Source organism: Cololabis saira, chromosome 11, assembly GCF_033807715.1.
Source record: "Cololabis saira isolate AMF1-May2022 chromosome 11, fColSai1.1, whole genome shotgun sequence".
Taxonomy (NCBI): domain Eukaryota; kingdom Metazoa; phylum Chordata; class Actinopteri; order Beloniformes; family Belonidae; genus Cololabis; species Cololabis saira.
This window is the reverse complement of record NC_084597.1, coordinates 44,144,631-44,166,881: the sequence shown is the minus strand read 5'-3', so window position 1 is coordinate 44,166,881 and position 22,251 is coordinate 44,144,631. Positions and strand designations below refer to the sequence as shown.

Below are 22,251 nucleotides of genomic sequence, written 5' to 3'. Positions count from 1 at the left end.
CAACGGGCTGCTGTGCGCGCTCCCGCGGCCAGAAATCAGAAGAAATCAGATTCTGGCAGGCAATCACTTTTTGGCACAACACCGGTGTTCTGACAATTTCTGCTGCTTTGCCAAACAATGCTCCCTAATGGTTTTCTACCTTTTGTAGAGCTACAATTTTACTGGGTTTTAGCCCCACGTCCTTTTCCCCCAAGTGGCCGTCATTGTAAATAAGAATGTGTTCTTAATGACCTGCCTGGTCAAATAAAGGCCAATGACTGAATGGAATAAAGCAATAGAATTGTATGTTTTCCCCCCTCTTTATCGTATAATGTTCATAAAAGTGTAATGCAATTCATGTCATGGGTAGTGTATTTTTAAGGATCAAATACTCAACGTCCCATATTATCAATTTTACATCGTGCAAGAAATGATGGGCAATCAAACTTTGTGCGCATGCGCAGAACCACAAAGTAGCATTTCTCGGCAGGTAGCAATGATTGGCAGAACACCGGTGTCATGGCAAAAAGTGATTGCCTGCCAGAATCTGATTTCTGGCCGCGGGAGCGCGCACAGCAGCCCGTTGAACGATAGCGCTAAAACGTCAGATTATGAAGCTCAAGAATGAGATCAAGTCATATTTAGGCAGAAACAACTTTTCATTAACTGTATTTGGCCTTCAATCAATTTTTGGCAGGTGAAAATGCCTATTTTGTGTTGTAATTGTCCTTTAAAATAGTTAAAAGCAATCCTGTGAGCTCTAGTGTTTTATTACGAATGAGATCAAATCATATTTAGGTAGAAACAACCTTTCATTAATTGTATTTGGCTTTCAATCAATTTTTGGCAGGTAAAAAGACCCATTTTCAGAGGAGAAATGAGATTCTGGCAGGCAATCTCTTTTTGGCACGACACAGGCCTCAGGTTAGCCATTGAGGAGTGTTTGGCTTTCACGTGTGTTGAGCGCGTGCGCCGCTCGCTGCTGGAGGATGCGCGTGCTCTCGCTCACGACTCCGGGAGGGGGAGGATCCCCGTTGCCATGGTTTCCTGTGATGGCCTACAGGGTTGTCATGTTTGCACAGGGCTGGTCCTCCTCTCCGTTTCCCCGCTTCTCTACCTCTCTGAGTCATCGGGAAGAGAATAATATCAGTGAATTTCACCGAGTATATGCTTGATTTCAGTGATCTTTGCTCTTCACGGTTTTACTGACATCGTTTCAGAGACTTCTCGCCCTTTTTGGTCAGCATCATTTCAAGATAAAATCCAGGTAAATGTGACGTACCTGCACGCTTAGAATAAGGAACCGTGTGATAGGCTTTTAACCCCTTCTTTTTAATATTGGGCTCAATTATTTTCAGCACTCTTAGTGTGTCGTGTACATGAACACGACACTTGTGAAGTCGTCTGATTCCTCAGAGGTGGGTGCAATTTCTCAAATTGTGAAATGATGTGCAACTTGAAGAAAAGGGTAGGAAGAAGTAGCCATTTTGACATTTTGTAAACATAGATGAACAGTTTGGGGTTTTTTTTTTAATTTTTTTTATTTTAAAGCTGTACAAGACTGTACACCAGGGGTATTCAACTAGATTCGGCCGGGGGCCACATCTGCAAAAGGACTGTATGGAGAGGGCCGCACAATTTGAAAATGTGGTTTTCAAAATGTATTTTGCACTCAAAGACGAAGACTTATGTAAATATAATACATTTGTATTATACATTTGAATATATCTAGTTTACATATGAATTATGTATTAATTGTCTCCAGATTTAGTAATTGTGAATGTTAAATATAATATTCAGATAAAGAAATATTATTTTGAATGCAAGTTCATTTTGAAACCATGCATTGTGCAAACTTAATGAAATTGATATTGTCCTACTTTTAATAAAACATGCCATAATGACAAAGCACCACTTTCCACCAAGATTTCCTTATTTGAATATTATATTAAGCATTGAGCACAAGCATTTTAGTCCATAGTAGCCAGTTTGATGTTATAAATAAGCAACCAAAATATGAACCATAAGCTCCTTTTATTTATGACACATCTGTGCATTATATTAGCAAAACAAAACAATCACGAATTATAGGAGGCTTAGAAGTTCCATCTGAAATGCAAAGTCCTCACTTATCCAAATGAAAAAAATTTCAGGCCAATCCTAGAAGCCTAATGATGTAAACAAGTCCTCTGCACAACGGAGGTTAATAATAATGTGACAAACATTAACACTGTGCAACACTGGCAAAAAATCCGAAGTAAAAAACATCTCCAACAGAGATTAACATGTACAAACACTATGCATCGTTAACCAACTAAAAAAAGGCTACCAAGCATCTTAAACTTAAATGCGATATGCATTCTCTGCACACATTACACATAAAAATCGCACCTTGTGTGAACGCATTCCTGGCATGTCATGTTTTTCCCCACTTATTCCACCGAACACCGAAAGTGTTTTTTTGTGCTATTTTCGGCCGAACATTCGGTGCATCACTATTATTAAAAAAAAAAGAAAAAAATTCAACAAACACCCCCTTTTTTGAAATATGACCAGGGGCCACATAAAAGCTTCTGGCGGGCCGCATGTGGCCCGCGAGCCGCCAATTGAATATCCCTGCTGTACACTGTTGAATAAAGCAGTTGGCTCTCATTCATCTCTCAGGTTTTACACATCAGGAGATGATGATAATCATCTGACCCTTACCAGCTTTGAACATGAGCTACAGTCTCTCTAAAGGTTCTGCGGCAGCATTTAAATTGGGTCTCAAAAACCTGCTTCTTTGTACATACATTTTTAATCATAGGCACCTTTCACGACACTCATTGTCACCGTACAGATAAAATCAGATGGCATAGTGACAACAATAGAATACAGACTATTTAGATAAAAAAGATTAAAAGCCCTGTATGTGGCCCTGTGATGGACTGGTGACCTGCTTCCTCCCACAGTCCAAAAACATGCATAGTAGGTTAATTGGTGATTCTAAATTGCACTTTGTGTGAGTGTGAGTGTGTCTGGTTGTCTGTATATCTAATGTGGCCCTGTGATGGACTGGTGACCTGTCCAGGGTGTAACTCCTGCCTCTCACCTAAAATGAGCTGGGATAGGCTCCAGCAGACCCCCGTGACCCCTCAAGGGATAAAGCGGGTAAGATAATGAATGAAATGAATGAAAAACTATTTAGATAAAAAAGATTAAAAGCACTAATAAATAATACAATAATTATAAATGGACAAGTGTGGACAATATATATAGCATCAACTCTGCTGTGGAGGTTCTCCCATTCAGAGAGAGCAGGAGAGGCTGAAAAGTTGAGAAGTTGAGAACTGGTTGCAACCCAAATCTGACGGCAATTTCACTGGCTTCATTTCCTTTTTAAATGTGTTTATTTTCACTGTCCTCCATATTTAAAAAAACTCATGATTCTATATAACTCTCCATACTCACTCAGACATATGAATTTTCCTTTTTTCTTTGTTCCTAGAATTTTAAAAGAGGTTGGTAAAAGATCATTTTATTTTAAAGCTCCATCAGATTGGAATAATCTTCCCCTCTTTTTGCGTTCTATTACCTCTTTTCATTGTTTTAAGTTGGCATTATATTCTCATCTTAAAACAAATTGCCTATGTTTTTAATTTATTTATGTATTTTTTTGTCCTTTTTTCTATTTTATTTATTTATTTATTTATTTTTTTCTTTTCTCTCAGTTATGTTATATTTATCTCATTGTTTCGGTTATTCAATTAGTCTTCTTTGTAACTATGTGTGTAGGGGTTGTGTGTGGGAGGGTGAGCAAGATGTCTGTGTTTGTTTTATGTCATGTATGTCTGTACTGTAATGTGATATATTGTAATGTTGTATGTTTTATGGGACCCTCTTGAAAATGAGATGTTACATCTCAAGGGGCTCTCCTTTAATAAATTCTAAATTCTAAATTTAAAGCGAGTAATTGAACCATTTTACAAAGATCGGGGGAAGAGCAATGCTCTGGCCCCCATGGTAGTTATTAGGGCTGGGCGATATGGACCAAAAGTCATATCTCCATATTTTCTAGCTGAATGTTGATACTCGATATATATCGATATTTTTTTCTGTGACATAATTGGGGTTTCCCCCAAAGCATTATAGCATAGCATCTCTGTTAGCTTCATTTTTTTCTGAGGCAAACTCTTAAAAAAACAGTCAGTTTTAATACAAAGCCTCGTGCCAAATGTCACACAGGTTCCTTTATTAATAGAGGTCTGCACAATATCAAAATGTATAAAACAAATGAAATAAAAATAAACTGCCTTCATATAGAGAATAAAAATGCTTCTTGAATAAAATAAAACAAATATCCCTTTCCTGCATAACAATTACATTAAAATACACTGTGCAATTAATACAATGTAGACAGTAACAGGCAGACTTTTCCACTGAGGTTGACAGTTGTGCAAATAACGAAACATTTGTGCAAATCTCAAATAAAACATTCAAGTCAATTTGTCACAAAATAAGCTATATCAAAATAAAAAAAAAAAATGTTTTTTTTTTTTAAAATCGATATAAACGATATTGTCTCGTACCATATCGCGTTTGAAAATAGGTCGATATATATTAAAATCTCGATATATCGCCCAGCCCTAGTAGTTATAGGGGAAGATGTAGGCGGATCTTAGGCTTCGGTAGGTGTTGAGATGTGGAGGAGATAGGCATGGTATGGAGGAGCGAGGGCATGGGTAGACTTGTAGGTCAACACTCATATTTTGCATTGAATATTGCAGTGTTTCCCAACCCTGGTCCTCGGGGCACACTGTCCTGCATGTTTTAGATGTTTCCCTGCTTCAGCACACCGTGATACAAGTACCTGTGTCATCAACAGAATTGTGCAGGCCTTGGTGACGAGCTAATTAGGACCATTGATTAGAATCAGGTGTGATGATGAAGGGAAACATCTAAAACATGCAGGACAGTAGCCTCGAGGACCAGGGTTGAGAAACACTGCAATATTGAATGGTACTGGGAGCCAGTGGAGCTGCTGCGGGACAGGTGGGACGTGTCAGGTGGGGGGGGTTCTGGTGAGGATTCGCATCGCCATATCCTGAAAAAGCTGGAATTTGTGAAGAGCTTTCTAAGGGAGACCAAACAGAAGTTAGTTGCGTTCGTCTAGCCCCGGAGTGACAACACTGAACCAGTACGGCAGGAGTGTGAGGCGAAGGATGCAAGTGGTTTAGGGCATGGGGGTGGAAGGTTGATGACCGGGTTATGATGATGGGAAGTAAGGGAAAGTGTTGTAGAAAAAAGTGTGTAATCCCTCTGTATGATTACATTTGAATCACTTGGTGAGTGCCATAGCTGAGACTGAAATACTAATATAACACTCAAGAGAGGAGACTTGGAAAAGGCTTGTTTTAGTGAATCTAGTTTTTACACATAAGAGGCATAGGATTCAAAGAGGAGGTACAACTTTTGCACATGACTTTGAGTACACTATATCATGGTTTATTAAACAAAAACATTGAGATCGAATTTACTAGAAGAGTGAGGAAAAAGCAGGCACACCCCATGAGACAGCGGTTTGTAGATCCACCCGAAGCATCAATAACGTGAAGTAATCGTTTCCTGTCGGTCTCTTTTTTTCTGTCCAACGTTGCTTCACTTCCTTGAGGTTTGCAGAGACGTGGCCGTACACAGCCCTCGTCAGGTACCGCCACGGCGTTTCAATCAGGAGGAGGTTTAGACTTTACACTGTGTAATCTAAACTATTTTATTTTCAAGTGAGTTTGGGATCCTTGTTTTTTCACCTGGTCAAACCAAAAATGGATTAATAGGTATAGAGTCCATGGGCCAGACCAGATATCAGCACAACTCAAGGTGACCAAACTTACTTATGATTTTTGAAAAGATCCATGTCTGTAGATGATATTCTGGTATGATAACCTTCCTGAGTGGCAGCTGATAACTCTGATCCATGGATCTTTTCAAAAATCATAAGTAAGTTTGGTCACCTTGAGTGGTACTGACACGTTAAATTTTGGGCTCTGGCCCCTGGACTATATAGGTTTGAGGTTCATGAGCCTGAGTGGATGTTAGATCAATGTTATTCTGTAATATCGACGGAAGTCATTAAAGAACACCATTAAAGTACTTGTACTATGAGATGCAGGGTGGGTTTTCTGTGTCTCTGTACTTCTGTGCTGCTCTCAGCTGGCACACCTGCGTTTTCAGGAATCCTCAGGTCTGTCTCTGAGTCAAAGCCTTGGTCGTCTCATTCGTTTCCTCCTTAACTTAGAAACTGATGTGACAGCCGAGAGTTCGTTCAGCTGATGTTTCACATGAAAGAACTGACACGCTTCCTCCCACTCTTGCAGCGCTGCAGTGTCTGGACAGCGATGATGGGAGTCTCCGGGATCTGTTTGATGCTGCTGGCCGTCACCAGTCACAGTCACGGCCTGGCAGCACAGCAGCGCCTGTACGGATCCAAAAGGTAAGTTAACAGGCTTTTCCCCCCTCTAAATCGAAGGTTTCCCAACATACCGTAGTAAAGACTCTTCATCATTGTTCCTTCCTTTGATTCCTTTGCTTTTTGAACCTTTGGCTTGGGTGGTAATTCTGCAAGAAAGCTTTACTTGAAAAAATAATCACTATTTTCATAGCTGATTAAATTATAAATTATTGAAATGATTAATTGTGCAATATTTAGCCATAAAGTTTTAAAATTAGCCTAATATTGTTTAAGGCATGTGCCAACTAACATTAAAACATTGGAAATTATTTCTTAAGTCAATATGTAATTTCTTTAACTTGTGTGATGAACGAACTTTGCTAATCCATAAGACAATAAAAAAAAAGAAAAAGTTTATCTTGTTTGACCATCCTGCTGTCTTATCAGTAATTCTCATAACCGTAACTTTAGACCGTTTAAGATGTCTAGAAATTCAAAATCTGCCAGAAATGAAAGCGTATATAAAGTTAGTTGATGTGAGCTGAAAGGAAAAGCAGAGCAGACAGCTGAGAAAAAGGGGTTTGTGTGCATACGAGTTCCTACAGTCCAAGTAGAAGACGAGTACTTTCTGATGGTGTACGGTACACTTGACTTTATGGTAAAGCGATCGCCGGCAGCTCTGAGTAGGAAGTTATGGTGATTTTAATTGAGTTTTAGAGAGAACATGTTTCTGGTCATGGCTCAGATGAACGGCATAGAGAGTTTGATGAATTTTCAAAATAAAATACCACAATCGGGCTCCTGCTTGTGCATCCACATTCTGTTAAGTGGTGGAGGCTCTGATAAACAACTTGAGAGGTTTTAGAAAAGATTTTGACCACATACGTGGAGCGGTTCAGTTTTTAGAATTTTTTAAAATTGGATTTCCTTTGACACGACTCTTAAAAGAACAAAACATCTGCACACGAGGATTACTGCGGGCCTCAGTACTTTTTTAACAGCCAACTAAATAAGCACATGTAATTACTTCACAGTGAAGCATTTGAGGTATGGTTTAGATACCAGTAACTAGGGCTGCAACGATTCGTCGACGTTGTCGACAAAAATCGATAATCAAAATTGTCGACAATGAATTCCATTGTCGACAATAGTCGCCAGACGTGTTTTTCCAACGGAGTGAGGCATCTCACTTGAATACAATCTCTGCCGAGAGTCGCGCATGCGCGATAGCGTCTCTGCCGAGCGGTAGCGGGTAAACAGAAATGACGGCGTCCCGTCCTGTAGAGCCGCTACATGTAACAAAACTTCTAAAGTTTTGGAGCCTTTTAGCCTCGATACGGTAAATAAAAAGATGACTTGCAAGGTTTGCAAAGCAGACCTTGCTTATCACGGGAGCACGTTGGTAATGCACGAGCATCTGAAGAGAAAGCACGTCGGGTCTGGGTGATGAGTTTCAACAACACCAGTTCAACCCAGATCATGTCCTCCCCTCCAGAACCGATTTCACCCACTTGATACAGAAAAAATATGAGACGTTTTATTTTATTTTTTATATAACACATTTGCCTGTCTTTAAAAAATGAAAAATAATGGATAGATGTTTATTCATTCATGGATTTATGTCTGACTGATCACTGTGCCTGTCCTTGGTTTTAAATAGGACATTTTATTAACTTTTTGTATGAACAGCGGCAAAGTTGAATAAAATATCTACAGGACTGTCTCAGAAAATTAGAATATTGTGTTCTTTATGTTCTGTAATGCAATTAAAACAACAAAAATGTCATACATTCTGGATTCATTACAAATCAACTGAAATATTGCAAGACTTTTATTATTTTAATATTGCTGATTATGGTTTACAGTTTAAGATTAAGATTCACAGAATATTCTAATTTTTTGAGATAGGATATTTGAGTTTTCTTAAGCTGTAAGCCATGATCAGCAATATTAAAATTATAAAAGGCTTGCAATATTTCAGTTGATTTGTAATGAATCCAGAATGTATGACATTTTTGTATTACAGAAAATAAAGGACTTTATCACAATATTCTAATTTTCTGAGACAGTCCTGTATTTTTCATTGAAGTTCCATCTTTCTCGTGTTTATTATCATTTGCCACATAATTAAAGCGACATACTTAATTTAAGAAAAAATTACTTATTATCCGATTAGTCGACTAATCGTTTCAATAGTCGGTGACTAGTCGACTATTAAAATAGTCGTTAGTTGCAGCCCTACCAGTAACTAGAAATCCTTTTCTTCTTTGAATTTGAGAACCCCTTTCAGTCATGCATTAGTTTTTTCTGAAATTCTCTCAACAAAAACCTACGTTAGCTAGTTAGGTTTAATTTACTTTAAAAATGCATAGCCACATATCTTTGTAACCCCCATCGAAATGTGGATCAGTAAAATTGTGGGCTTCAAACAAAAACTTGCATTGGGCCCATAAAAGGTGTCCCGACTTGCCCACCCCCCCATCACCCACATGCAAGTCCTGTGACGTCTGTGCTTTGTGTGCTGCGAGGTGTTTTTTTGCAACTTGATACTGTGTATTGTATGATATTCAGTGTGAAGATGTATCCCCCCCCCCCTATCCCAGTGTTACCCTTTGGAAACAGGCGCACAATACCATTGTGTCACCGCCGGTGTATCCGAAGTCAAAAACAGTTTTCTAAGCTGACGTAATAAACTTTATTCTGATTAGGACACTGATTCGGAACCACGGACAAAGTAGCAAGTGGCCCGGTTCAGGACAGTGAACTGGAAATTGTCTCTCTGTCTTTTACTCTTCTGGTTTTGTTTGAATAACTTGCTTTTGAACCCCAGTCCATCCGTTCAAACGATTTAAAAAAAATGTTTTTTAATGTTGAGTTGTGTTCAAAGTTGTTCTCAGTCATCCTGGGTTGTTAACAAGAAATTGTACGGGGGAAAATGTAACAGTATTTTTAAAATGTCACGCTCTAAAGTCTTTCTCCTCTTAAGAACCAAGCGTGTGTCTTTAAATCGGGAATGTCACCGTATTGTTTTTGTGTTCCTCTCAAAGATTTCAGCAAAATGCTGTAAATCGTGACGACTGTGGGTCCAGAACCAAGCCCCTTCAAGTCCCAAACCCCCACAATTTCTCTGTGGATATTCGCATGCCTGCTGTCCTGCCAACCCGGGTGAGTCCGTCGTGCTCAGACCTGCTGGTTTTCTGGAGAGGAGCCTCATACTCCCTCAATCACTTTGATATCAATAAAAGAAATGAATACATTTGTATCAAAGTCATTTGGAAATTAAATAGTAAGAGTTGAATAAACATTCTTTGTAACTATTGCTTGTAGAAATAAACACTTGATTTGTTCCTTTTTATTATTGCAGTGTCAAGTCATCATATTCTCTGCAGTCAAACTATCATCTACTTCCTTATGAGGCAATCAATTCCTCACTATTTGACAAGTGTTCTTTATTTTTTAATGTAGATGTTTAATTAAAGTGGCCTTGAAAACTGTCTAGGTTTTTTGAAAAGAAACTGAATTCAGTTTATTTTTGCAGTGAAGGTGCATGTGCTCATTTCTGATAACATTTCTGATCCCGTCTGAACAGAAACTACGGTTTCAGTGTGTCTTTGAATCTCCTTCTCCTCCTCCCGTAAATTCTTCATGTAAACAGGGAACCTTTGTGATTAAAATATGTTTTTTAACAAAAGGATCCAGTTAATGGTAAAGTAGCTGTACTTCGTAAAGCAGCGTACAGTTGTACTGTGGTGCAAACAGAAGGCGAAGGCGGCATCACTGTGTTTCTTTCATGTTATATTTTGTACACTGAAGTGATTTGTTTTCCTCTTTCAGTCGGACACTTACCTTTGCATGTCGTTTCCCGTTCCCACCGATGGAGATGCGTACATCGGTGAGCGAGCCTTCTGTCTTTGCAGATTATAGCTCTGAAACAAGTTCACGCCCTTTAAGCTCTCCCTGGCGCTACAGACGCACGCTTCTCCCAAAAGCTCCTAGTTGGATTTGCAAACTAGGGGCTGGATTCACCAATATGTTCTTAAGAACGATCTTAAGAAATGTCTTAAGATCTAAAATTAAGAAGTTCATAAGAAAGTTCTTAAGTGCAATTCCTCAATATTTTCTTAAGAACCATCTTAAGAACTGTCATTTCTTACGAATTTCTTATTTTTCCTACTTAGTACTTAGTATGCCATTTTGGATACAGCCATATTTTAAGAAGTTCCTAAGTATGTACTGTACTGCATACTAAATGAAGGATTCAGTAGCCGCTCCAGCAGACCGTTCACACAGCAGTAGCAGCCAAGTATCCCAGAATTATATTCATATGCATATTATTATTATTATTCATTTCATTCTATTCAGTCATGCACCTGAAGCGAGACTTCACTACACCGATGCATCGCTCCACAATATTGCGGGTCTTTGTTTGTGCAAATGTGTTGAAAAAGGTGATATTAGAGCCTTATTATTATTATTATTATTATTATTACTATTATTACTATTATTATTACCTTTTCACAGAAGAAATTTTAAGACAGGTCAAGGTTGTCTTAAAGTTAAGAAAAAAGTCAAGAACAAATTTGAGAACTTTTATTTCAAGAATACCATTTATTCTTAAGTTTTTTCTTAAGAAGAAAGTTGAGAAAATACTTTTTGGAGAATATGACTTCTTCTCTTTTTTTTCTTAAGACTGAACATAAGAAAAAAATGACAGTTAAGACGATTTTTTTTCTTAAGAATGTTTTGTGAATCCGGCCCCTGGTTTCTGTTGGAAATGATCAGTGAGACTGCTGAATAACTGCAGTTCTGATTTCTCCCTCCTCAGTGGACTTCCTTCCTCATGCTAGCATGAACACTGTCCATCACATGCTGCTGTTCGGCTGCCAGACCCCCGTCTCCACCAGCGACTACTGGTAGGACACTTCTGCTGTGTGTGTGTGTGTGTGTGTGTGTGTGTGTGTGTGTGTGTGTGTGTGTGTGTGTGTGTGTGTGTGTGTGTGTGTGTGTGTGTGTGTGTGTGTGTGTGTGTGTGTGTGTGTGTGTGTGTGTGTGTGTGCGTGTGCGTGTATGTACGTGTGCGTGCGGTAAATCAAACTATAACCTGTGTTTTTGTATGAAAAACGAAAAACCGGCAGCAGAACAGAGGAGAGGAGGAGATTGTGTGGTCCAGTTTAGGAAAATGCTTTTAGCCAGTCTGTATTTTCAATCAGGGCTGCTCGTGAGTGGAACTTCATACCAACTGACTGAGATTAGAAACCAATCAAGTTATGCTTCTTTTAAATTGTATCTAAAAAAGTGGTTAATTAGTGGCCAAGGCTGTCAACATTAAATTTTAGTGCTTCATTTTCCTGTCTTGCTGCCCTGCCTGTCGGTGTTTGTCTGATCCACCTGTCATGTTGTCTGTTAGTTTGTCTAGTTACACTGTTGCTTTTTGTGCATGGCTTTTTATTCTGTGTTTAGTGCTTTTGTCTTGTTTGTTTTTGGCCTGTTAGTGTGTTACTGTGTCTCGTGTTATTAATGTTGATGTTACTGTTGCTGCTTCATGTTGTTTCTGTTTTCGTTTGTAGCAATTATCTGTTGTTGAGCTTATGTTAACCATGTGTGTGTATGTATTTTAGCTTAGTCTCTTACGTTTTAATCTTTATTCTGATGTAGCCTTCTTATTTGGAAATGTTTTATTGATTTATATCTTAATAACTTTTCTTTTAGGTTGACTATTTTACACCAGTCCAGGGACAGCAGATGCAAAATAGCCTACGGTAGCATCTTACACTGTCAATGAAATTGAGGTAGCTAGCCTACATTTAGCATGTCTGGGTTATTAGCTGGCTCCCTGCTGTAAAAGCACTTAGCATTTGCTATGGGGGGTAGCAGTGATGGGTATCTTTACAAACATTGTCAAGTGATTTCTCTTAAGTTTATTAAGTTTTTTTCCCCCCACTTGAAAGAGCTGAACTCAGCACATGAAGATACAGACTGGATTCCACTCAACAACAAGCCTCCATTACTATTCCATTCATTTATTTAGGAAATCTGTTTGATTTCTAAAGTGATGTTCTTTTTCTTTTTTCTTCATAATAAATCATCTGATTGCATTGAGCCTTAAGGCTCAGTTATGCTTCTGCGTCAAAATGGCGCCGTGCCTACGGCGTGTGGTTTGGATCGACGCAGAGGACACGCCGTCACCTGCGCCGTCTCTGACGTGCACCTCCCGAAAATTGTAACTACGCGTCGAGGAGACGCAGACCACACGCAGACCGAGAGGGCTGTGATTGGTTCGTTTGAAAGCGAAGCATTTCCGGTTTCCGGTTTGAATCAGTAGTGAACTTCCAGGGCTCTTTTCTTCGTTTATGTGTGATTTTTTTTTGTTTTTGTTTTTTGCACAATAGTTGTCCTTATTTCTTTGATTTACTGTGACCGGAAAAAGTCGGATAAACCCTTCAGAAAAAGATCGCTAACTAGTGGCCGCGGGGGGTACTGCACCGCGACCAAATGGAGAGACGGAGAAGTCAGAAGGGTTCAGCACGGCGTCACGGCTGCGGCGTGTGCTCTGCGTTGGTGTGACGCAGAACCATAACTGAGCCTTTAGTGTTACACAAATACATCCCCAGACAAGCAACATCAGAGATTTTTGTATTCACCATCCTGTTATTTATTGAACAAGGAAACACTTATGTGGGCAAAAACTAAGTACTCCCATGGTTGGGTAGGTTGTAGATCCACCTTCAGCAGCAATAACTTGAAGTAGACATTTCCTGTATGACTTCATCAGTCGCTCATGTCTTTGTGGAGGAATGTTGGCAACCTCGTTTGAAAATGGATCAGTAACCTTTTCCAGGTTGACGTGAAGCAATAAAAGCTCTTGTAAGATAGTTGTTTACGTCTTTCTCTGCTAGTATACCTGAATCCTCCAAAGCATGTGGGTCTATAGCGGTCTGCACACCTGCTGGTGATCGCTTCATGAAGCGATGATGAGGAGCGGTACCTGGTTGCAGCTTACGCTCTGAACCTTGTGGAAGAAGGAAGAGAACGTTTAGTATTACCCACAGTTCTTTTTCTTTTAAGCTATGTTCAATAACGGGACACTAACAGAGCGTGTATGTTGGTGTTTGTCTGACTCATGAAATCAAAAGAGGGGATGCTAACACACACAATTATTCACACAATTATTCATGAACACAATTATTCATGATGAATTATTGATAAAGTGTTCCACGTTTGAACTCTAACAAATATAGACGGTATTAGAATAGGGGGAGATGTCTGTGTTGCATCTATATTTCCATGTTAACACCATATCAATGCAGAAGCAAGGGCGTAGGTTTGCATAGGGACGGTAGGGACATAACACTACCAACTTTTCAGGAGGCTCAAATTGTCCCCACCAACTTTTAAGCAACTTGCATTATATAATGAGTTCAGATATAAAGGTAATTTAGATTGTCTTCCCAAATGTTGTAAGGACTTGCTAACCTGCTAAACTCAAGTAGGAAGCTGCTTAGAGAGAAGTGTCCTCCTCCTGTATGTGTTTTCTACTCTTAACGTTAATTAAACTGTGAGGAATGTAGTGAACTCTGCTGGAAACTATAGAACCAGGAAAACGAGAGAGAGGTGTCCCAGTCTGTTTTTTCTCAGTCAAAAAAAACAAACCAAATACCTATTAGTGCATTTATTTATTGAAATGTATTTATTTATTTTCTACATTATTTATTTAAAAATATTTTTATTTGCAGCCTATGCAGACATTGTTTCAGATAATCATACATGAATCATAATCGAGGTAAAAAGTTGATGCATTTTAGAGATGAAAATAAGGGAGAAGAAGGTGAAAGAAATGTATTACTCTTGTGGTGTAGGACAAAAATAGATAAGAAATAAAACCGAGGTTTACCCCCTTCTCCCCAATGTTGGTCTTTGTCTACATCCTCTTGTGGGGCCTTTACAGGTCTACAGTTGTATAAGCGCGAGTAGGCCTCTTTTATTTCCCAGGCTTTATGTATCTAGAGGGGGTAAAAACTCATCTGGTCCTTACCAGGCGTTACAATAACGTAGTTGTGAACCATAGAGATGCTTGGCTACAAGATTAACAGCACAGGAGGAAGCAAGGTCTCCCACAGAGAAGAAGACCAGAAGCTAAGATCAAGTGTATTCTCAGTGGCAAGCCAATAAAAAGAGATTAAACGTACCCAAGGCTGAAGCCCAACTACGTGGTAAAAGTATGTGGGAGACGGAGGCAGGTATCAGTTGGAGGTCCCTGTTGTTTAAGAACCCGACACCGGGAGAGGATGGAGGCAGTAAAACACGGACGCTCTGCTCCATCTCTCATCTCACAGCTGGATTCAGGGTTAACGCACCACATGTTGGAACTCCAGGCGAATCAAAAGTAGCCCGACTGTTGACTCGCTGGTTCTTCTCTTTGTACAGACACTTTCACCAGAACACAAATGTGGCTCGGTACGGTAGAAGAGTCACAACAGTACAACACTTAAAAGGGCAAGGTTGTTTTTAATCTACAGGACTGTCTCAGAAAATTTGAATATTGTGATAAAGTTCTTTATTTTCTGTAATGCAATTTAAAAAAAAAAAAAAAAAAAAATTTCATACATTCTGGATTCATTACAAATCATCTGAAATATTGCAAGTCTTTGATTATTTTAATATTGCTGATTATGGTTTACAGTGTAAGATTAAGATTCCCAGAATATTAAATTTTTTTCAGATAGAATATTTGAGTTTTCTTAAGCTGCAAGCCATGATCAGCAATATTAAAATAATAAAAGGCTTGCAATATTTCAGTTGATTTGTAATGAATCCAGAATGTATGACATTTTTGTTTTTGTAATTGCATTACAGAAAATCACAATATTCTAATTTTCTGAGACAGTCCTGTATGAATGGTTTCTCTCAGCAAAGCCAACTTTTAACTGCCTTGTCTTCAGTTCAGGACATATTCAATGACATCATTACAATTGTGTCTTGTGTTTTTTTTGTTGTTTTTTTACACTCTGAAGGGACTGTGGCAGTGTTCGAGGCACTTGTGAGGACGACGCCTCCATCATGTACGCCTGGGCTCGCGATGCTCCCCCTACCAAACTACCCAAAGGTCAGTGTCTTGCGGTCCAGAAGTTCCTCCGGCCGTGTTTACTGACTTAGTCATGTCAACCACATACAGGGTTTTAATCTGTCCTTGTCATGCTGCTGCTTCCTGAAAACAGTGAATGAAATAGCATTATTGAGCAGCACAGTCATGATAAAAGGTTTCACAACTTCCACATCTTTGCGCTGCCTTATTTCTTCAGTAGAACCGTGTCCACAAAAAACGCATGAGCTGAAGAAACATTTGTGCTTCTCTGTCTGAGTTGAGCAGGTGGGATTACTGTTGTCTGACCGTCATGGATCAGCTCTGTTTGTTACTGTCGACTGTTGATGTCAGAAACAGATTCACACAGTTATCTGTTTGATAACTACAAGCAGAGTTTTGAATGTTCTTTCACTCTTTTTCCCTCATTTTCATGTTCCATGTCTTTTTTTTTTTATCCCTTATTTTTTACCCATTTCATCACCCAGTGCTCTACCTACAGTCCTGGGGTCTCATTTATAAAGCTCGCTTGCGCACAAAACAGGGCGTGAAAGATGCGCACGCCACCTTCTACGCAAAGATTGGGATTTTAAAAAATAAAAATAACCGAAAAATGTGTGTATCTTTACGCCAACCCTGACCCTCGCACACGAACATTTTGAAGATATGGGGAACTGGTAACGCAGGCGGTGAGGTGGTGAAATGAAGCCACATTCATGTCATACTATTAATGTCATCACATATCAGACTTATAGATCCATGTACACCCAAGCCGGTGTAATACTACCGTACCATCCCTGTTTCTTTTATCTCAGTTTCTTTTTTTTCCAAAGGCTTTTTCATGCAAATAGACAATTTAACAGCAGGAAGTCAGAATGTGCTTCATAGAGCTATGTGTACGACCCTTTTGCGGAAGAAAAAAAAACAATCTCAGTCAACGCTAAATTTCACTTTCAGAAATTTCACTTTCTGGTCTTTGATCGGCAGGTTCATTTATATGCAAATACACGCCAGGTGTAGTAGGTGTTTTATAAATCCAGATTTTTTTTTTGCGCACACCATTTTCAGCTTTTGGGCTTACGTGCACTTTTAGTATGGATCCTACACACTCTTTTATAAATGAGGCCCCTGGACATCTCTACCAACCCAGGGAGTTCCTGCACTGAGCTCAGGTCTCCTTCTTATCCTGAGGAGTGAGCAGGCCGCTTCTTTTCACCAGACAGGGTGGGGCTTCTCTGGACGTAGTGCGTGGAAGGATCACGTTATTCCGACCAGATCCTCCCCACCCCATCTGTTCCCCGGTTGGCCAGAGGGGGCATGTATGTAGAGCCCAGGACTGTTGCATGTTTTTGTGAGGGTAACTCACATTAACTACCCAAGGGAACACGGGGAGAACATGCAAACTCCACACAGAAAGATACTTCCACAGCGTCCCCGGCGGGAATTGAACCCAGGACCTTCTTGCTGTGAGACGGCTGCACTACCAGCTGCCCGTACTACTGTACGGCAGGAGGGATGAAGTATGAGCGATCAGATGGGCCTTAAAATCCCAGAACCATTCGTGCTCAGGAGGACATTTAAGAACATCTAGGCTCATCTCCATCCCGAAGCTGATGGGCTCCTCCTCTCTCAGGGTTCCTCTTCTCCCAGCGGTTCCATGATTTTGTTGACTTCCCAGTTTAATTTAATCCCTTTTTTTTTGTTTTTTTTTTCCAAATGATGTTCCTGAACGAGTGCTCTCACAAAATGTGGGGATTATTTGTGTGTGATAAAACACAGCAACTCTTATTATTCATTGAAGTTACCGGACCATCTGCTCACGACACATGAAACACTGCAGCACGATTTAAATGTGCAGTCACGTATTCCTGTGTCGCTCGTCTGCCACCTTCTTTCACGTGTTCTCATGTTCTCCCTGTTTCTCCTCAGATGTTGGCTTCAGAGTTGGTCGATGTTCAGGAATGTCCCACTTCGTGCTGCAGATTCATTACGGAGATGTCGGGGCCTTCAGAGGTGAGTCTGTAATGGACCTTCTCACACTGATATTTCCTTTTTTGTTTTTACATTTCTCTTTCAGATTCAGAAACTTTTTCTTTGGTCACATGATTTCACAGACAGAAATTAGACTTTTAAAATAAAGTTTGTCGAAATAAAAAGGCATATAAAGCAGGACGAGTCATGTCTAGAAAACTGATCTTACTGTAAACATTTCACAGGAGGATCATGATGGTTGGATTAATTCTGTTTTTATAAACGGAGACCAAGGGGAACACTGACTACGTTTACATGCAGTCAAAATTCGGGTTATTTCTAATATTCCGGTTACTGAAACATTCGGAATATTCCGTTTACATGGTAATTAATCATTCGGGATATCTGGATAAAACCAGCGACGCACAGAGAACGTGATGACGCAATTCCCGTCATTTCTGCTTCTTCTTCCTGTATCCAAATTCAAAACAAATGCTGCTTCGCGCAACTTTTCTCTCACCTTCTTTTAAATCTTCTATCCCGGTACTTTCTACCGTCTACAAATGCAGAAATGTTCATATCCTTCATTACATTTATGAAGTGATTAGTCTCCTCCTGGTCTTGGTTTCTCCGTGTTTATAAGAACTTCCTGGACTCAAAAGACCAGGATTCCTTGTGAACAGAGCATGTGCAGAAAACAGATTCCTGTTCCGTTTGATGGGGATATTCTGTTTGGTGTTTACATGACCCAATATTTGGGTTTTAAAAGTAACCCAGGGGTCATATTGGGGTTTTTAAAAACCCGAATATGAGCAAATTTGGGTTATTCAAAGGGGTTATTGGTGTTTACATGGCTGCGCAAATTCGGGTTATTGCCAATATTCAGGTTTTAAAAGGGTTATTGATGCCATGGAAACGCAGTCATTGTTTCCTCCGTGTTGATGATTAGGTTGAACCTAGATCAAATAAAGACCAGCAGGTATACGGACTCGGTTACAAATGCTAACTGTGACTTGTGCGCGTTCCCTGAAGGCCTGGTGCCGAGTTGTTTGTTTTCACACTCAGATGTGGTTCTTCTCTGAAAACTCACAACGTGGAAGCAAGTCCCTGCTTGTGTTCACATCTGCTGAACTCCAGAACCATCTTTCTGCGCTTGTTAACGACAAAACATGTTTGTTTGTTTTTTGCTTGAGTTTTTTCCAGCTTTTAGTTGATGGCTTCATAGTTTGGAAGCTTGGGTTGTGAGTCAAGACCATTGGTCTTTGTTCATATCTGTTATATTGTTATTATTATAAATCTGCCCGCCGGTCAAGTTCAGCCTGGACTGGTGGCGAGAAACAAACGCTTATAAGTCAGACAGCTTTGTTCACTTATTCATGATTACAGCAGCTTTATGTTACAGAGATATCGGGTGCTTTGTTAGATCATTTTCTCTTGATAATTCATATTGCTTAAATTATTATTATTTATTTTGTCTGGTGGAGCTTGATGAAGTGTTTCTTAGTTTATGACGCATTCATTAATTTTATCGATCATTTTATCAATCTCAACATCCTCCAAATTTGAAGTTTATTATAACGGTGTCAGCGCTGCATGGAGGAGGAATCCTGGTGGTGTTTCTCCAGCTCATCAGGTCACCATCAGGTCACCATCAGGCCACCATCAGGTCACCATCAGGCCACCATCAGGCCACCATCAGGCCACCATCAGGCCACCATCAGGCCACCACCAGGTCACCATCAGGCCACCGTCAGGTCACCACCAGGTCACCACCAGGCCACCGTCAGGTCACCACCAGGTCACCATCAGGCCACCGTCAGGTCACCACCAGGTCACCACCAGGCCACCGTCAGGTCACCACCAGGTCACCATCAGGCCACCGTCAGGTCACCACCAGGTCACCATCAGGCCACCGTCAGGCCACCACCAGGTCACCATCAGGCCACCGTCAGGTCACCACCAGGTCACCACCAGGCCACCGTCAGGTCACCACCAGGTCACCACCAGGCCACCGTCAGGTCACCACCAGGTCACCATCAGGCCACCGTCAGGTCACCACCAGGTCACCATCAGGCCACCGTCAGGTCACCACCAGGTCACCACCAGGCCACCGTCAGGTCACCACCAGGTCACCATCAGGCCACCACCAGGTCACCACCAGGTCACCACCAGGTCACCATCAGGTCACCACCAGGTCACCATCAGGCCACCACCAGGTCACCATCAGGTCACCACCAGGTCACCACCAGGTCACCACCAGGTCACCATCAGGTCACCACCAGGTCACCATCAGGTCACCACCAGGTCACCACCAGGCCACCGTCAGGTCACCACCAGGTCACCACCAGGTCACCACCAGGTCACCACCAGGTCACCACCAGGTCACCACCAGGTCACCATCAGGTCACCATCAGGCCACCGTCAGGTCACCACCAGGTCACCACCAGGTCACCACCAGGTCACCATCAGGTCACCACCAGGTCACCATCAGGCCACCACCAGGTCACCATCAGGTCACCACCAGGTCACCACCAGGTCACCACCAGGTCACCATCAGGTCACCACCAGGTCACCACCAGGTCACCACCAGGCCACCGTCAGGTCACCACCAGGTCACCACCAGGTCACCACCAGGTCACCATCAGGCCACCGTCAGGTCACCACCAGGTCACCACCAGGCCACCGTCAGGTCACCACCAGGTCACCATCAGGCCACCGTCAGGTCACCACCAGGTCACCATCAGGCCACCGTCAGGTCACCACCAGGTCACCACCAGGCCACCGTCAGGTCACCACCAGGTCACCACCAGGCCACCGTCAGGTCACCACCAGGTCACCATCAGGCCACCACCAGGTCACCACCAGGTCACCACCAGGTCACCATCAGGTCACCACCAGGTCACCATCAGGCCACCACCAGGTCACCATCAGGTCACCATCAGGCCACCATCAGGCCACCACCAGGTCACCATCAGGCCACCGTCAGGTCACCACCAGGTCACCACCAGGCCACCGTCAGGCCACCACCAGGTCACCATCAGGCCACCACCAGGTCACCATCAGGCCACCGTCAGGTCACCACCAGGTCACCACCAGGCCACCGTCAGGCCACCACCAGGTCACCATCAGGTCACCATCAGGCCACCGTCAGGTCACCACCAGGTCACCATCAGGCCACCGTCAGGTCACCACCAGGTCACCATCAGGCCACCACCAGGTCACCACCAGGTCACCACCAGGTCACCATCAGGTCACCACCAGGTCACCATCAGGCCACCACCAGGTCACCATCAGGTCACCATCAGGCCACCATCAGGCCACCACCAGGTCACCATCAGGCCACCGTCAGGCCACCACCAGGTCACCATCAGGCCACCACCAGGCCACCGTCAGGTCACCACCAGGTCACCATCAGGCCACCGTCAGGCCACCATCAGGCCACCATCAGGCCACCACCAGGTCACCGTCAGGCCACCGTCAGGTCACCATCAGGCCACCACCAGGTCACCATCAGGCCACCGTCAGGCCACCATCAGGCCACCATCAGGTCACCATCAGGCCACCACCAGGTCACCATCAGGCCACCGTCAGGCCACCGTCAGGTCACCATCAGGTCACCACCAGGTCACCATCAGGCCACCGTCAGGCCACCATCAGGTCACCATCAGGCCACCGTCAGGCCACCATCAGGTCTCCATCAGGCCACCGTCAGGCCACCATCAGGTCTCCACCAGGTCACCACCAGGTCACCACCAGGTCACCGTCAGGTCACCATCAGGCCACCACCAGGTCACCATCAGGCCACCGTCAGGCCACCATCAGGTCTCCACCAGGTCACCACCAGGTCACCACCAGGTCACCGTCAGGTCACCATCAGGTCACCATCAGGCCACCGTCAGGCCACCATCAGGTCTCCACCAGGTCACCACCAGGTCACCGTCAGGTCACCATCAGGTCACCATCAGGCCACCACCAGGTCACCATCAGGCCACCGTCAGGCCACCATCAGGTCTCCACCAGGTCACCACCAGGTCACCACCAGGTCACCGTCAGGTCACCATCAGGTCACCATCAGGCCACCACCAGGTCACCATCAGGCCACCGTCAGGCCACCATCAGGCCACCGTCAGGTCACCACCAGGCCACCGTCAGGTCACCATCAGGCCACCATCAGGCCACCATCAGGCCACCGTCAGGTCACCATCAGGCCACCGTCAGGTCACCATCAGGCCACCATCAGGCCACCATCAGACCACCGTCAGGTCACCATCAGGCCACCACCAGGTCACCGTCAGGCCACCGTCAGGTCACCATCAGGCCACCATCAGGTCACCGTCAGGCCACCGTCAGGTCACCATCAGGCCACCGTCAGGTCACCATCAGGCCACCATCAGGCCACCATCAGGCCACCGTCAGGTCACCATCAGGCCACCATCAGGCCACCATCAGGTCACCATCAGGCCACCGTCAGGTCACCATCAGGCCACCACCAGGTCACCGTCAGGCCACCGTCAGGTCATCACCAGGCCACCATCAGGCCACCGTCAGGTCACCACCAGGTCACCATCAGGCCACCATCAGGCCACCGTCAGGCCACCATCAGGCCACCGTCAGGCCACCGTCAGGTCACCACCAGGTCACCGTCAGGCCACCATCAGGTCACCATCAGGCCACCATCAGGTCACCATCAGGTCACCGTCAGGTCACCACCAGGTCACCGTCAGGCCACCGTCAGGTCACCACCAGGTCACCATCAGGTCACCACCAGGTCACCATCCGGCCACCGTCAGGTCAC

At 43.0% G+C, this 22,251-nt stretch overlaps 1 protein-coding gene across 1 annotated transcript in view; it reads left to right on the top strand.

Moving 5' to 3' along the window:
• Window positions 1–22,251, top strand: part of pam (peptidylglycine alpha-amidating monooxygenase) — a 61,183-nt gene that overhangs the window by 1,255 nt on the left and 37,677 nt on the right. The window contains exons 2-7 of the mRNA XM_061734570.1: window positions 6,333–6,448; window positions 9,454–9,571; window positions 10,241–10,298; window positions 11,232–11,319; window positions 15,418–15,509; window positions 17,415–17,498. Coding sequence (XP_061590554.1) covers window positions 6,354–6,448; window positions 9,454–9,571; window positions 10,241–10,298; window positions 11,232–11,319; window positions 15,418–15,509; window positions 17,415–17,498 — 535 coding nt within the window. The 5' untranslated portion in view covers window positions 6,333–6,353. The remainder of the gene's footprint in view (window positions 1–6,332; window positions 6,449–9,453; window positions 9,572–10,240; window positions 10,299–11,231; window positions 11,320–15,417; window positions 15,510–17,414; window positions 17,499–22,251) is intronic.